The 16,357-nt window shown below is 43.8% G+C and overlaps 1 protein-coding gene across 1 annotated transcript in view; it reads right to left on the reverse strand.

Moving 5' to 3' along the window:
* Positions 1–844, reverse strand: part of acat2 (acetyl-CoA acetyltransferase 2) — a 52,966-nt gene extending 52,122 nt beyond the window's left edge. The window contains exon 1 of the mRNA XM_072265947.1: positions 752–844. Coding sequence (XP_072122048.1) covers positions 752–803 — 52 coding nt within the window. The 5' untranslated portion in view covers positions 804–844. The remainder of the gene's footprint in view (positions 1–751) is intronic.
* Between the last annotated feature and the right edge of the window lie 15,513 nt (positions 845–16,357).

Genomic DNA, 16,357 nt, shown 5'->3' on the forward strand with positions numbered 1-16,357 from the left:
GGGGCGGCACGGTAGCACAGCGTTAGCGTAGCGCAACCGTGTTCACTTCCCGCCGCTGTCTGTACATTCTCCCTGTAACTGCACAGGTTTCCCATGGGCGCTCCAGTTTCCAGCCACATTCTGAGACCAACGGGTTAGTAGGATAATTTGTCACATGGATGTAACTGGGCCAGAATGGCCTGTTAACATACTGTACTTCAAAATAAAAACAAATTAAAGTGTAGATAACCTGGCAGGATCATATGGAATGGTGGCAGTGGAAGGGCCGAGTGGACTAACCGTGCTCCTATTTCCTTTGTTGCATCCAGGGCAAAGCACCCGTCTCAATCAGCGCCTACGGAGAACCTTCACTGTCTGCCTGCACCCAGAGTACTCCGCCTTCGTCCTGCCCCGCAGTCCCCGGACCCGGATCCAACCGGGCCCCCGGTCAGCTGCCAGCGGCGGGCACTACCCCCGACACCAGCTTGACAGCCACCCCTTCAGTTCTCCGCCAATCACCGTGCTCCACTCTCAAACTGCCTATCGGGCGCAACCAATCACTGCACAGCAGGATCTATCGTAGCCAATCACCGCGCGGCCTGCCAACATCCCAGCCATGCCGCAGGGTCTGATTGGCTGACATTTCCCTCAGTTGAGCAGTGACGATAGGCCTAAGCGAAGCGGGTAAAGTGGCCGGTCGGGCAGCGCAGGGTAGCAGCCGGAGCCGGGGAGCCGAGGTGCCGCGGCCCCTGCTGACGGCGGGCCTACTCACCGATGGGACTGCGCGCAGCCGAAACAATCACCACAGCGTCCTGTTCGTTCATGGTGCTGAAGCGGAGTGGGTTGGGTTAGCGCCTGTCCCACCCCGGAGTGCCGAGCACGGCCCCGCCTCCCGCCTCCCGCCTCCCGCCTCCCGCCTGTCCATCAGAGGAGGCGTGCGCACCGTGGCGCTGGCGCTCCAAGTCCGCCCCAGCTCCGAGCATCCCTTCTCGGTGACTGGTGTAAGCAAAGACTGGGCACCCCTTACCCTAGGAGTGTGTGGAAATGAGCCTTCGTCGAAAAGGGGGTGGGAGCGGAATCTAACAACAGTTTAAAATGCTGACTTACACAGAGAAAGGGGAAAGGATTACTGCAGGTAGATTGAAATGGGATGCCCGGACCATTATCAAATCAACCATGAATTGCAAAGGTTCGAGGGGCCAAGAGACTACTCCTATTCCTAATGTGTCTGTACACAATATAATGAAATATATCTTCAATGCAATGGCTGCTTGCATATGACCTGCAGTGGTCAATCGTAGGCCAGTCGTTTGTTGGTGGTGTTACAGACCCATGTGGCACAGTACATAGAAAACATAGAAACATAGAAAATAGGTGCAGGAGTAGGCCATTCGGCCCTTCGAGCCTGCACCGCCATTTATTATGATCATGGCTGATCATCCAACTCAGAACCCTGCACTAGCCTTCCCTCCATACCCCCTGATCCCTGTAGCCACAAGGGCCATATCTAACTCCCTCTTAAATATAGCCAATGAACTGGCCTCAACTGTTTCCTGTGGCAGAGAATTCCACAGATTCACCACTCTCTGTGTGAAGAAGTTTTTCCTAATCTCGGTCCTAAAAGGCTTCCCCTTTATCCTCAAACTGTGACTCCTTGTTCTGGACTTCCCCAACATCGGGAACAATCTTCCTGCATCTAGCCTGTCCAATCCCTTTAGGATTTTATACGTTTCAATCAGATCCCCCCTCAATCTTCTAAATTCCAAAGAGTACAAGCCTAGTTCATCCAGTCTTTCTTCATATGAAAGTCCTGCCATCCCAGGAATCAATCTGGTGAACCTTCTTTGTACTCCCTGTATGGCAAGGATGTCTTTCCTCAGATTAGGAGACCAAAACTGCACACAATACTCCAGGAGTGGTCTCACCAAGGCCTTGTACAACTGCAGTAGTACCTCCCTGCTCCAGTACTCGAATCCTCTCGCGATAAATGCCAGCATACCATTCGCCTTTTTCACCAAGTACAGGCTCTTCATCTCAGAGTCTGCACCAACCAACCAGTGCCCACTTACAATGATTCTGTTTTACTTCTCTCCAAATCACCATCAGTTCTGCCCAAATTCAAATTAAGTTTATTGTCACAAATACAATGAAACACAGGCATAGGATCTATGGTGGTTTGATTTCTTCGGATTCGGAATTAGCTTGCCAATAGAAAACAGTACTTCAAGGAAAATGTATTATCTAAGGACATATTTGTCAACATATACAATCCTGAGATTCATTTTCTTGTGGGCATACTCAATAAATCTATAAAATAATAATCATAACCAAATTAATGATAGACCGCCCAACTTAGGTGTTCAAACAGAGTGCAGAAGACAACAAACTGTGCAAATACAAAAAAGAAGAAATAATAATAATAATAAATAAATAAGCTAATATTGACAACATGAGATGAAGAGTCCTTGAAAGTAAGTTCATTGGCTGTGGGAACATCTTAATGATGGTACAAGTGAAGTTGTCCCCTTTGGTTCAAAAGCCTGATTGTTGAGGGGTAATAACTGGTCCTGAACCTGGTGATGCATGTCCTGAAGCTCCTGTAACTTTTTCCTGATGGCAGCAGCAAGAAGGAGCATGTCCTGGGTGGTGAGGGTCCCTGATGAAGGATGCTGCTTTCCTTCAACAGGTTTTCATGTAGATGTGCTCAATAGTGGGGAGTGCTCTACCCATGATGGACTAGTTCACAGATGATGCAAAGGTTAGTGTTGTGGATATTGTGGAAGGTTGCCTAAGAATACTGTGGGATATAGATCAATTGCAGATATGGTTGAAGAAATGACTGAGGGAGGTTAATCTGACAAGTGAGAGGTGTTGCTCTTTGAAATCTCAAATGTAAAGAGACAGTACAGTTAATAACAGGATCTTTAACAGTATTGATGTACAGAGGATCCTAGGATCATCCATAGCTCTCTGAAAGTGGCTGAACAAGATGATAAGGCTTTAAAGAAATTATATGGCCTGCTTGCCTTTATTTGTTGAGGAAATGATTTCCAGAGTGAGCAAGTTGTGTTGCTGCTTTATGAAACTGGTTATGACATGTCTGGAAAATTGTGTTCAGTTCTGGTTGCCCCATTAAAGGAAAGATGTGGAGGCTTTGGAAAGGGTGCGGGGGAGGTTTACAATGACGTTGCCCGGATTATAGTGTTACGTACCCCGTAACTGGGTTGCCAAACTAGCAGAAATGGATCACTCAGTTGGAGTCTGGATTACTAGAACTAAGAAAGTTTTATTAAAGAAACAAGCAACACAGTACTCTAATTAAAAGGATAATGAATGCAACAGTTCAGCAATGATAAACATACATGTACACAGAATTAAGATCACAGGATCAATCCAACTCTATCGTTGTCTAGGAGTAAATGACCAGTTTCAAAATGACGCAAAGTTCAGTTCAGTTCACAGTAATCGCTGCCGTGGGAGATGGACAGTGTGGGGGGGGGGGGGGGGAGGAGAGAGAGCAAAACGAATGAATATTCAAAACAGCTTCCACACACAGACCTTCGCAGTCAGCTTTCGGGTGAGTCCTTTGTGATGTCATCTGAAGCCACCGACCGTGACCCCTCCGTTTCTAGATACGATTGTTTCCCTGCGCTGAACCTGGCACCCAGGCAGGGGTGGACACACACCAGGTTCCCGCCGATCGTGCCTTTCCACCCTGAGCGTCTAAGGCTTGATCCTGCGATCAGCCGTCCAAAAGCTTCCCACCGACTTGTGAGAGGCGCACTGCTTCCAGGGTCTCGTTATCTCGGGTGTCGTGTGTGCTGCCTTAGCGAACCTGTCCCTTTTTATCCCCCTGCTGGAGTATCGCCTGTCCATCACTTCAAACAGTTCAGGGTTCAAAGGGGGAGCCGCTCTAGACAGCTCTCTCTCCCGTCCCTTCATTACACATCTCCAAGTGCTGCTCTATTGTTTTCCTTATCTCTCTCTCTCCTGAAGACAGGTGGCAGACCAACTGCTGATTCCACAGGACAGCTAACATCTTAATCTATGTGTGTTCCTGTCACAATAGAAACTTGGGTTGTTTTCTCTGGAGTGTCGGAGGCTGAGGGGAGACATGATACAAATATAGATAGAGACAAAACGAGGGTCAAAATATGTAATACAGTACTAGGGAATTGTTCAATAGTCTTCTTACAGCGGGATAGAAGCTGTCCGTGAGCTTGTTGGTTCACATTGTGTAGGCAGAGGGACTAGTTTATTTAGAAATACACCACATTAATAGGCCCTTCCGGCCCAAAGAGCCTGCACCGTCTAATTATACCCCTGTGACCAATTAGTCTGCTAACGCATATGTCTTTGGAAATTGAAGCACCCGGAGGAAACCCACACGGTCATGAGGAGAATGTACAAACTCCTTACAGACAGTGACAGAAATGAACTCAGGTCATTGGCACTGTAATAGCATTATGCTAACTGCTACAATATTGTGCTGCTTCTTTTAATTAGCTATTTATTTATTAGTTTAATTAGTTTGGCGTAACATTGTAGGGCAAAGGACCTGTTTGTGTGCTGTAATGTTGAATGTTTAATGTTCAATAATGGAAAGAGAATTCAATAAAATATCTCTCATAAACATTCCACGAATTCAGTTTTCTCCTTATAACAGCAAATGCAATTTGTCCAGTCTACATGAAGTTATCGTCTCCCATGTCTGCCATGTTAACCCCATTACTCTAATTCCTGTGTATGAAACACCCAATATCACAACTAATATTTGGTTCAAAGGTTTATTTAGTATCAGAGAATGAATACAGTATACAATCTGAGAATTCATACTCTGCACAGACATCCATGAAACATCATTTCTATGTTTTCCACTCTTAGTTTAACAAATTGATCCGAATTTTATTATGATGTGTTAATCGAAGATTATTGCTCACCTGTTTTCTCCTTTTGTTTTATGCTCTTTCACTTCAAATAAAACAGATATTACTGACACAGATATTAGTGATATTAGTTAATTGCCATATACAGTGAAATTCCTTGTTCGTGTGAAGCTTACCAAGTAAGCTGGAACATGGTAATAAGAAGCACACCATTGAGCACAATGCAGTAGAATGGTGCAGAGACTGAGGCCATGCAAAACCAAATGTGAAGACCATAAGACATAGGAGCAGAATTAGGCTGTTCAGCCCATTGAGTCTGCTCCGCCATTCATCATGGCTGATCCCGGATCCTACACCTGCCCTCCCACCAAATCCCTTGATGCCCCAACCTATCAGGAATCTATCCAGCTCCGCTTTAAATGTACTCATGGACTTGGCCTCCACTGCAGTCTGTGGCAGAGCATTCCACAGAATCGCTCATCTTTGGCTAAAAAATTCCTCCTTTTCTGTTCTAAATGCTCACTCCTCAATTTTGAGGCTGTGTTCTCTAGTTCTGGATACCCCCACCAGAGGGAACATCCACCTTATCTCGTCCTTTCAACATTCGGTAGGTTTCAATGAGATCCCCAAGTATTCCTCTAAATTCTAGTGAGTATAGACCCAAAACTGCCAAATGCTCCTCATATGTTAACCCCTTTATTCCCGGAATCATCCTCGTGAACCTCCTCTGGACTTTCTCCAATGACAACCCATCCTTTTTGAGATAAGAGACCCAAAACTGTTGACAACGCTCCGAGTGCAGCCTGACTAGTGCCTTATAAAGGTTTGCTTACCTCATTGCTTTTATATTCTATTCCCTTTGAAATAAACGCCAACATTGAATTTGACTTCTTTACCACAGACTCAACCTGTATATTAACCTTCTGGGAGTCTTGCATGAGGACTCCTAAGTCCCTCCGCACCTTTGACATTTGAACCTTCTCCCCATTTAGATAATAGTCCGCACTATTGTTACTTTTACTAAAATGCATTATGATACATTTCCCAACATCGTATTCCATCTGCTACTTTTTTGCCCATTTTTCCAAATTGTCTAAGTCCTACTGCAATCGTATAACTTCCTCAGCACTACCTAAGCCTCCACCTATCTGCGTATCATACTTAAACTTTGCCACAAAGCCATCAATTCCATTATCCAAATCATTGGCAAACAATGTGAAAAGTAGTGGTCCCAATACTGACCCCTGAGGACATTGCTAGTTACTGGCAGCCAACCAGAAAAGGCCCCTTTCATTCCCACTCACTGTCTCCTGCCTGTCAGCCATTCCACTATCCAGCCAGTATCTTTCCTGTAACACCATAGGATTTTATCTCGTTAAGCAGCCTCATATGAGGCACTATAATCAAATGCCTTCTGAAAATCCACATAAATGACATCCACTGCCTCTCCTATTTCCACCCTGCTTGTTACTTCCTCACAGAATCCCAACAAGTTTGTCAGGCAAGATTTTCCTTGACTTCTCATGCTGACTTTGACTTATTTTATCATTAGTCTCCAAATACCCTGAAACCTCATCCTTAATAATGGACTCCAACACTTTCCCAACCACTGAAGTTAGGTTAACTGGCCCATCATTTCCTCTCTTTTGTCTTCCTCCCTTCTTAAAGAGTGGAGTAACACTTGCAATTTTCCTATCCTCCAGGACCATGCCTGAAGTGACAATAATGGAAGAGGTAGAGTTCTGATCCCAGGAATGTGACAGCACCACAAGGAAGGAGATGTGAAAGTGGTGATCGGCCATTTTGGAGCAGCTGTAGTTTGAGTGGAACTGGCACCAAGGTAGGGTAGCGGTTAGTGCGATGCTATTACAGCTCGGGGCATCGGAGTTCAGAGTTCAATTCTGGCACCCTCTGTAAGGAGGTTGTACATTCTCCCTGTGACTGTGTGTGTTTCCTCCGGGTGCTCCAGTTTCCTCCCACAGTCCAAAGACATACCGGTTAGTTGGTCAATTGGTAAATTGTCCTGTGATTAGGCTAGTGTTAAATAGCTGGGATGCTGGGAGGCACGACTTGCTGGACAGGAAGGGCCACACTGTATCTCCAAGTAATGTGCAAATATTGCCCTTCAACCTAGTCGGAACATGCTGCCCCGGTACTCTTGATACCACGTTTTTAAAAGGCTCACACTAACCAATCATCACTCTATCGCCAAACAGTCCCAACCAATCAACCTCTGTAAGATCCGGTCTAATAGCTCCAAACTCAGACAAAGTTCGATCTAAAACTTTAACCTGTGTCGTGGAGCAAAATAGCACAGGCATGGCCTCCTAGGCCTAACATTTCCAGGCTGACAAGAGTGCCCTACCAGCTCTTCCCCATTAGCCCAAATCCTAAACCCTACCACACCACATACCAAGTGAGTCCTAAGTGATACTATTGTACCAGTCTCAACCACTTCCTCTGGCAGCTTGTTCCATGTACTCACCATCCTCTGTGTGAAAAAGTCTCTTTTGAATCCTTCCCCTCTCACCCTAAATCTATACCCTCTAGTTGTGGACTATCCTACCCTGGGGAAATGACTGGCACCATCCATCTTATCTATGCTCTCTGTGACTTTATAAACCTCTCAATCTATATTTTGGAAAAACACTCATTCTCTTGCACTCCAAAGCCTAGTGAATGTCTCCCTGTCGGTATCCTTCCCAATACTGTACCTTTCTCATAATAGGGTGACCAAAACTGTACACTGTACTCCAAGTGTGCCTTACCAATGATTGACATATACAGCAGCAACATAATGTCCCAACCCCCATATTCAATGCCCTGACTGATGAAGGCCAGAGTGCTAAAGCACCTTTTTCACGATGCTTTCTACCCATATTGCTACCATGGATGAGCAATGCACTAATCACAGCTAGACAGGTTGAAGAAATCCTTTGCATGCTGGCCTGTATCAATCAGAAGACTGAGAGTTGACCTTATAGCTGTGTATAAAATCATGAAGTGTATAGATAGAGTATAGAAGGGGAACCAAAACTGAAGGACATATGTTTAAGCTGAGAGGTGAAGGATCTGAAAGAGATCTGAGGTGCCAGAGAAAGTGATTGAGGAAGGTACAATAACAACATTTAAAAGGGTTAGGAGGGGTTTAGAGGGATATGGGCCAACTGCAAGCAAGTGGGGCTAGCACCAGGGCTGGCATGGTTAAACTGGGCCAGATCGCCTGCTTCCATGCTGTATTATTTAATTCTTATTTATTTTGAGATACAACATGGAACAGGCCCTTCTATGCCAATGAACTGCCCTGCCGAGCAACCCACCTTTTTTAACACTAGCCTAATCACAGGACATTTACAATGACTAATTAACCAGTACATTGACTGTGGGAGGAAACCGGATTACCTGGAGGAACTTCAAGCAAGTTCAATGGGGAGAACATGCAATCTCTTTACAGAACGCCAAACTGAACACCAAACTCTGGAATGCACATACAGCTACACTGCTGTGGCACTCCATCACTTTGAGTCAGATAGCAATGGGGAAGAAGTTAGTCTTGCGACTGGGCATCTAGGCTCCCAAGTTCTTGCATCATCTGTCAAACCAAAGGAATGGTCATGGTGGGAGGCAGGGCCGGTGGAGGGGGAGGGGTGTGTTACTTTGGTCATGGTGGGAGCAGTCAGAAAATAGCACCTATGGCAAGCACTGAAATTGCGCCCCTGTCCAAACATCTGACACCCACCTTTTAGATAACTTTACCATAATTCAGCTCAAAAATACAAGTCAAGCTCGTTAATCTTTTAATTAACAAATTATGGCACTACATGAAAATTATAACTGCACCTTCCTTGCTTTCACTGATGCAAATTGATCTAAGATGAGTCAAAGTCAGTTTTTTCAGTTTCTTCTCTTTCTCCACTCAGCAGAGCAAGATCACAGAGTCTGCCTTGACCCATGGAGGCTCTCAAATACGAAAGTATTAGTTTTAACTTGCTGAATGATCTCTCACAGCTGGCGATGGAAACTGCGATGGTTAGCATTATCTGAATAGCAATGCGAAGACTGGGGAAGATGCTCTCATCTCCATACTGAACAATAAATTCAAGAAGCTCTTCAGGTTTTGATATTTTCCTGTTGACCCACCTTGATAGCAACATTCTGCAATCCAAAATTTCTTCATATAGCTGCTGTCTATCAACATCAGAGCTGTACAATTTGCCCAAATTTTTGCACTTCTTCTTTGGGTCGTTACTATTGGCGCCGTAACACAGTCCCTTGACATCGAGAAGGAACCCAAACTTGGTGTCAGTGTTGTGCAAACGAGCGAACCTTCCGTCCATTTCTCTGTGAAGACGGTCGAGTGTTCCCTTCATGACTCTTTCCATTTCCTCCTTAGCTGTTAACCCAGCGTCTCTCGAGTTCTCATCAGCCATTCATTTCTTTCGTCTCTGACATCTTTCAACTTCAATATTCTTGGCATTTTCATGAACACAAATCCTTTCAGGTGCTTTCCACTGGTTGAATCCACTTTCCTGCTCCAATGAGGATTGATGGTCTGACCGGGAATAGAGAAGACAACAGATACAAAATGTAGACTTTTTAGAAGGGGAATAGACCAGCCATGAGCCAGTCACTTCCTCACCACGACCACTTCCCAATTTCCTCTTGAACCAAGTTTTATTCATTGAGTTGGTTATTTGTTGGTAGGAAAGGCCCCTCACTGTTCTGGAAATATTTAGAACCCAGCTTTATTATTTCTGTTCTCAACACGTCAGGCAGAATTGCTTTTCCATTATCCTTGTCGAACTTCAGAAGTCCAATGTCATGCTGTTCAATCACTTCTGGTATGACAGTTCGAGGCTCTTTGACACCATCCAGTTCACCAGGTTCAGTGTCGTCAGGTTCAATCTCGTCAAGTAAATTCTAGTCGATAAACTCAACATCACCACCACCACTGTCGTCTTCCCCTCCTGTCATGTCCATGTTTTCTGTGGCAGCCTCACGCTTAATCTCGTCATACTCTGATTTATCTGACTTGACTTCCTCCTCGGCTTGTGACGCATTTGTACTTGATTCACCTTCGGATTCGAACAAACTTGTAGCAGGTGCAGGCGACTCCATGGAACATGTCAAGCTACTTGTTCCGGGCTTTTCAAAGAAGGGCATGAAGAACTTGCTCGACTTCTTGGCTTCCTCCGCCTCCAATTTTTGTCTCTTCTGTCCTTCAGCTCCACTTTCCTTTTTCTTCGTGAAGAAACGTTTCATCATCTTCCTACACAATGCTCTGAAATAAGGCCATCCCAGTTCTTCTCACCCATGGTAATCAAAGACAGATCATATATCTGAAGAAAATTCTTTTTTCACTATCCGAGGATGGCTTGTCTGACTTTTATAGAAACTGCTCAGTGGCACCCCCCTTCAACTGGTGCCCAGGGCACGTGCCATACCTGCCATACCTTAGATACGCCACTGGGTGGGAGACAGGGCCAGAGGAGAGGGAGGGGTGTGTTACTTTGGTCATGGTGGGAGGCAGGGCCAGTGGAGGGGGAGTGGTGTGTTACTTTCTTTCTTTTCCTTATTAGTCTTTTTATTGATTTAAAAGAAACATAAGTACAAACAAGAGGAGAATTATCTCAAATATATATATATCAATAACAATACAAACCGAGATTAAGATAGACATTATCAAAATCATACATATTGTTAAACTAGTGTAAAATATATGATAAAAAAAGAAACCAGCAATTCTCCTCTTATCAATTCATGAAAAGGAAGGAAAAAACATCAAATTTTAAATGAAGAAAAAAACCCATTACACTATAAAACAAAAGAAACACAAAAAAAGGGACTGAGCAGTCCATTTTGAGGATACGACCAAAAAAAAAGAAAGACTTTCTGATCAAATCTAAAACTTCGAAAAAAAATTGGAAGAGTAATAAATCAATTTAAATGAAAGTATTGGATGAAAGGTCGCCAGATTTGCTCAAAATTAATGGATGTATCAAATGTCCAACTTCTTATTTTCTCTAAACATAAACAGGACATAATGGAGGAAAGTCAATAAAAGACCGTGGGTGGATTAGAATCCTTCCACTTCATTAAAATGGCTGTCCTAGCCAATAAAGTTGAAAAGGATATCATACGTTGAGCAGAAACAGGAATATTTCCTGCTTCAAATAGGATAATCCCTAAAATTGCCGTAAGCAAATTAGGTTGTAGATCCAGATCCAAGACTTCTGTTAGCATTTTAAAAACATCTCTCCAAAAGTTATCTAGCTTTATACAAGACCAATATATATGAGTTAAAGTGGCCACCTCACTATTACATCTGTCACAAATAGGATTGATATTGGAAAAAATACGTGCTAGTTTATCCTTTGACACATGGGCCCAATGCACCACCTTGAACTGTATCAAGGAATGACGGGCACAAGTACAAACATTTGTAAATGAGTTATTAACCAAATGAAAAATTTTACTCCATTGATTATCTGAAAATGACTCTTGAAATTCTGATTCCCAAGCATGTTTAATTATGTCATTAAATATAATTCGTGAGTTCAATAACCTTTTATAGATTATAGCTATCAACCCTTTTTGAAATGGTTTAAACTGAAAAAGAGCATCTGTCATACTAGGTGGATAAGCAGAAGGGTAATTTGGCAACAAACCACATAAAAAATTCCTAATTTGTAAATATCTAAAAAAGTGTACATTAGATAAATCATATTTATCCACTAACTGAGAAAAAGACATGAAACAGTCCCCCAAAAACAAATCTGAAAAAGTTATTATTCCCTTAGTTTTCCAAGTTAAAAGGGCCTTATCCAAAATGTGTTACTTTGGTCATGATGGGAGGCAGGGCCGGTGGAGGGGAGGGGTGTGTTACTTCGTTTACTTGCTCAAAATAGACATAAAAAGCATTGAGCTCATTCAGTGGAGGTGATTCACTGCCAGAAATCACTCCAGAGGTTATAGTCTGGGCAAGTCACAGTCACACATCTATCACCTACCCAATTAAATTGAGCCTCCAACTTGTTTGATATTCTCTCTTAGCTTTCCTGATGGCTTTATAGAGATCATACTTAGCTTTCTCGTACAATTATGGAGTCATCTGTCCTGAAAGCCTCAGATCAGGACTTAAGCAGAGAGAGGATCTCTCTGTTCATCCAACGTTTCTGGTGAGGATCAACTCACTGGAACGCAGACAATAACACATTTCTAGATCTAACTGGTGATGACCAAGGTATTCTCATTCAGGTGGTCTAGCATATATTGTAGTCCGTCATCAGTGGGGTGTCACCGTAGCACAGCGGTTAGCGTTACGCTATTACAGTGCGGGTTTTCCAGAGTTCAGAGTTCAATTATAGAGCAGTCAGTAACAGGTTCGTACATTCTCCCTGTCTGCACTTGAAGTTCGTGGGTTTCCTCCCCCAGGCCAAAGATGTACCTGTCAGTAGGTTAATAATAATAATTTTAAAATAATAATAAGTATGTTATTGATCCCAGGTGGTTGATTGGTCATTGTAAATTGTTCTGTTATTAGTCTGTAGATAGGTGGGTTGCTGGGCATTGTGGTTCAGTGGCCCAGGACAGCCTGTTATAACCCTATAACAATTACAGCACGGAAACAGGCCATCTTGGCCCTTCTAATCCATGCCGTACTCTTACTCTCACCTAGTCCCACCGACCTGCACTCAGCCCATAACCCTCCATTCCTTTCCTGTCCATATAGCTATCCAATTTAACTTTAAACGACAACATCGAACCTGCCTCAACCACTTCTGCTGGAAGCTCGTTCCACACAACTACCACTCTCTGAGTAAAGAAGTTCCCCCTCATCTTACCCCTAAACTTTTGCCCTTTAACTCTCAACTCTCAACTCATGTCCACCAAGTGTAGGCCAGCATACCAAAAGCTTTCTTTCTGAGCTATATCTCTAAATAAAATAAATAATGCCAAGGCAGACCTGGATCAGAATCTCAGCCTCCTCACAGCACTGCGTTAATGCTCTTTCAGTCAGCAGACAAATGATTGGACTGGCTGAATTGAGGGTGAGGGATGAAGTGGTAGGCATGCTTGATGGTCTGGAATAAGAGACCTGCTGGTGGTATCTGGAGACTACTTTCCTGAATCTACTTGATTGAAATCCCCAGCGATGGTGAATAGGGCATCAGAGTTTGCCGTCTGAGGAGAGCTGAGAGCTGAGCACAATTTGTCCAGTGCCACCTTAATGATGGTTAGCAGTGGCATGTGGATCACCAACAAGATGGTAGAAGTCCCTTGATGGGTAAAAGTGAAGGCATTTTATGAATAGATATTTTAGATCAGAGGAGCAGAATTGAGCTAAGACCAATACACCAGTGCACCACAAAGTGTTGGTCATAAAGCAGTAGCAGTCACCTGTCACTTCGACAGAGAATACACATTGTGGAGAAACCCGGTGGGTTGTTTAGGGGAAAAGCTAATTTTAACAGTATGAGGCTGGAATGGGTGAGAGTGGATCGGGAGCAGCTGTTATTGGCTAGGTCCACATTTGACGTGGGGAAGTTGTTCAAAGTCTAGCCGGTTAGAATTCAGGATCAACATGTTCCTTTGAGGAAGAAAAACAAGGTTAATAAGGTCCCAAAACCCTGCATGACAAGAAAGACGTGGCAAATTTTACCAAAAAGGATAAGGATCAATACATAAGATTTAGGAAGCTGAATTCAGAGGGGGCTTTTGTAGCATATAAAGGAATAATTATAATAATAATACTTTATTTATAGAACATTTTTCATACAAACAATGTAGTTCAGTGCTTTACAGTGGGATAAAGAGCAGACGTGAAAATAAAAGACAGATCGATGTTAGCTAAAAGCAAGGGTAAATAAACAAGATTTGAGCTGCAATTTAAACTATGGAACTCAATGCCTGTAAGTATAAGGGACGCAGACTCAGTTGACACTGTTAAAGTTGCAGGAGACAGTAGCTGGCTGACAGTCAGGAGAGGAAAGGGAATAGATAGATAGTGCAGAGTACCCGTGTGGCTGTTCTCCACAATTACAAGCATACTGCTTTGGATATGGTGGCGGGAGGAATGACCTACCAGGGGAAAGCTGCAGTGACCGGGTCTCTGGCACTGAGTCTGGCTTTGTGCCTCAGCAGTGAAGGTGGGTTGGAAGAGGGGTGCAGTGGTGATAGTGTATTCATTAGCTAGGGGAGCACGTGTGAGGGTCAGCAACATCTCAGATGAGGTCCATAACATTCTAGAGGGGGAGGGTGAGCAGCCAGAAGTCATGGTATATATTGGTATCTAGTAGGAAAAGGGATGGTGTCCTGAAGAGAGAATATTGGGAGTTAGGTAGGAAGCTAAAAAACCAGGACATCAAGAGTAGTACAGATTGCTGCCACTGAGGGTGAGAATAAGATGATTTGGTAGATGAACTTGTAGCTGAAGAATTGGTGCTGGGGGATGAGATTTCAGATTTGTGATCATTAGGACAGTATTTTGGGAAAGTATGACCTTTACAAAAAGGATGGGTTACAACTGAATTCGAGGGGAACTGGTATCCTTGTGGGCAGATTTGCTAGAGATGTTGGGGAGGGGTTTAACACGTTTTTAGATTATGAAGACACGCAGTCCTTTTTTATTGTCATTTAGTAATGCATGCATTAAGAAATGATACAATATTTCCTCCGGTGTGATATCACAAAACACAGGACAAACCAAGACTGAAAAAAACTAACAAAACCACATAATTATAACATATAGTTACAACAGTGCAACAATACCATAACTTGATGAAGAAGTCCGTGAGCACAGTAATGTTCAAAGTCACTCAAATGTCCCACATCTCACGCAGACGGGAGAGGGAAGAAAAACTCTCTCTGCCATGCCCGACCACAATCCGACTCTGAGTCATCCGAAAACTTCGAGCTCTGATCAGCTCTCCGACACCGAGTACTGAGTGCCATCACTATCCGAATGATTTGGCCCCCTTCTCGGTCGCCAACAGCAGGCAAAGCCAGGGATTTTGAGGACTACCCTCCAAAAGATTCCCGACCGCGCAGTAACGACAGCAGCGTTTCAGAAATTTTTCCAGATGTTCCTCTGTGTTTTCACGTCCATCTCCATCAAATCAGAATTGTCCACGGCTCCTATTTAACAAATATGATATCATTTTTCACTGGAGGGCTGCGCACGCACGGCGCGCTGCTCTCTCTCCTCCTGCATTTGGAAGGGGGATGGGGGCAAGTGTGATAGGTCAGAGGATGGGGCAGTTGTTGTAAAGATAATTGCAGCATGTAGGAAGGGCATAATTATGGTCAGTTGAATAGTCTGAAATATGTGTAAAATTTAATGCAAAAGATTAGGGCATTCGTCTAGTGATTTGAAGGTTGCCAGTTCGAGCTATATATATTATATATATATATAATGCAAAAGGTATCAGGAACAAGAGCATGGGTTGGTACATGGAACTACAATGTTGTGGCCATTACAGAGATGTGGTTGTCACAAGGGTAGGAATGGATGCTGCTTGATCCAGGGTTTAGATATTTCAAAACAGATCTGGAGGAGGGTAAAAGAGGTGGGGCGTGGCATTGCTAATCAGAAATAGTGTCACAGCTGCAGAAAGGCAGGAAGTCGTGGAAGGATTGTCTACTGAATCAGTGTGGGTGGAAGTCAGAAACAGGAAGGGAGCAATCACTCTATTGGGAGTATTCTATTAACACCTCCTCCCACAGCAACAGAGACACTCAGGAACAGATTGGGAGGCAGCTTTTGGAAAGGCACAAAAGTAACAGGGTTGTTATCATGAGTGACTTTAACTCCCCTAATATTGATTGACACCACCATATGCAAAATGTTTAGATGAGGCAGAATTTGTGAAAGTAGGTGTGTCCAGGAAGGATTCCTGACACAGACTGAGAGGCCATACTGGTTCTGGTACGAGGCAGTGAACCTGGTTAGGTGACAGATCTCTCAGTGGGTGAGTCTTTTGGGGCAGAGAGCATAACACCCTGACCTTTACCTAGTCTTGGGCAGGGATAGGGGCAAACTATATGGGAAAGTATTTAATTGTGGAAGGGTGAATTATGATGCAATTAGGCAGGAACCTGGAAGTGTAAATTGGAAACAGATGTATTCAGGAAAATGCACAACAGAAATGTGGAAGTTGTTTAGGGAGCACTAGCATGGAGTCCCATGGAGGCAGGGAAAGGATGGTAGGTGAAGGAACCATGGTTGACAAGAGATGTGGAACATCTATCTAGTCAAGAGGAAGAAAGAAGATTTAGGAAGCAGGGATCAGACAGGGCTCTAGTGAGCTACATGGTAGTCAGGAAGGAGCTGAAGAATGGACTTAAGAGAGATAGAATGGGCCATGAGAAGGCCTTGGTGAGCTGCATTAAGGAAAACTCCAAGGCATTCTACACGTATGTGAAGAACAGAAGGATGACTAGACTGATCAAGAATAGCAGAGGAAACATATGCCTGGAGTCGGAGGAGGTCC

Source organism: Mobula birostris, chromosome 8 (genome assembly GCF_030028105.1).
Source record: "Mobula birostris isolate sMobBir1 chromosome 8, sMobBir1.hap1, whole genome shotgun sequence".
In the NCBI taxonomy this organism is placed as follows: domain Eukaryota; kingdom Metazoa; phylum Chordata; class Chondrichthyes; order Myliobatiformes; family Myliobatidae; genus Mobula; species Mobula birostris.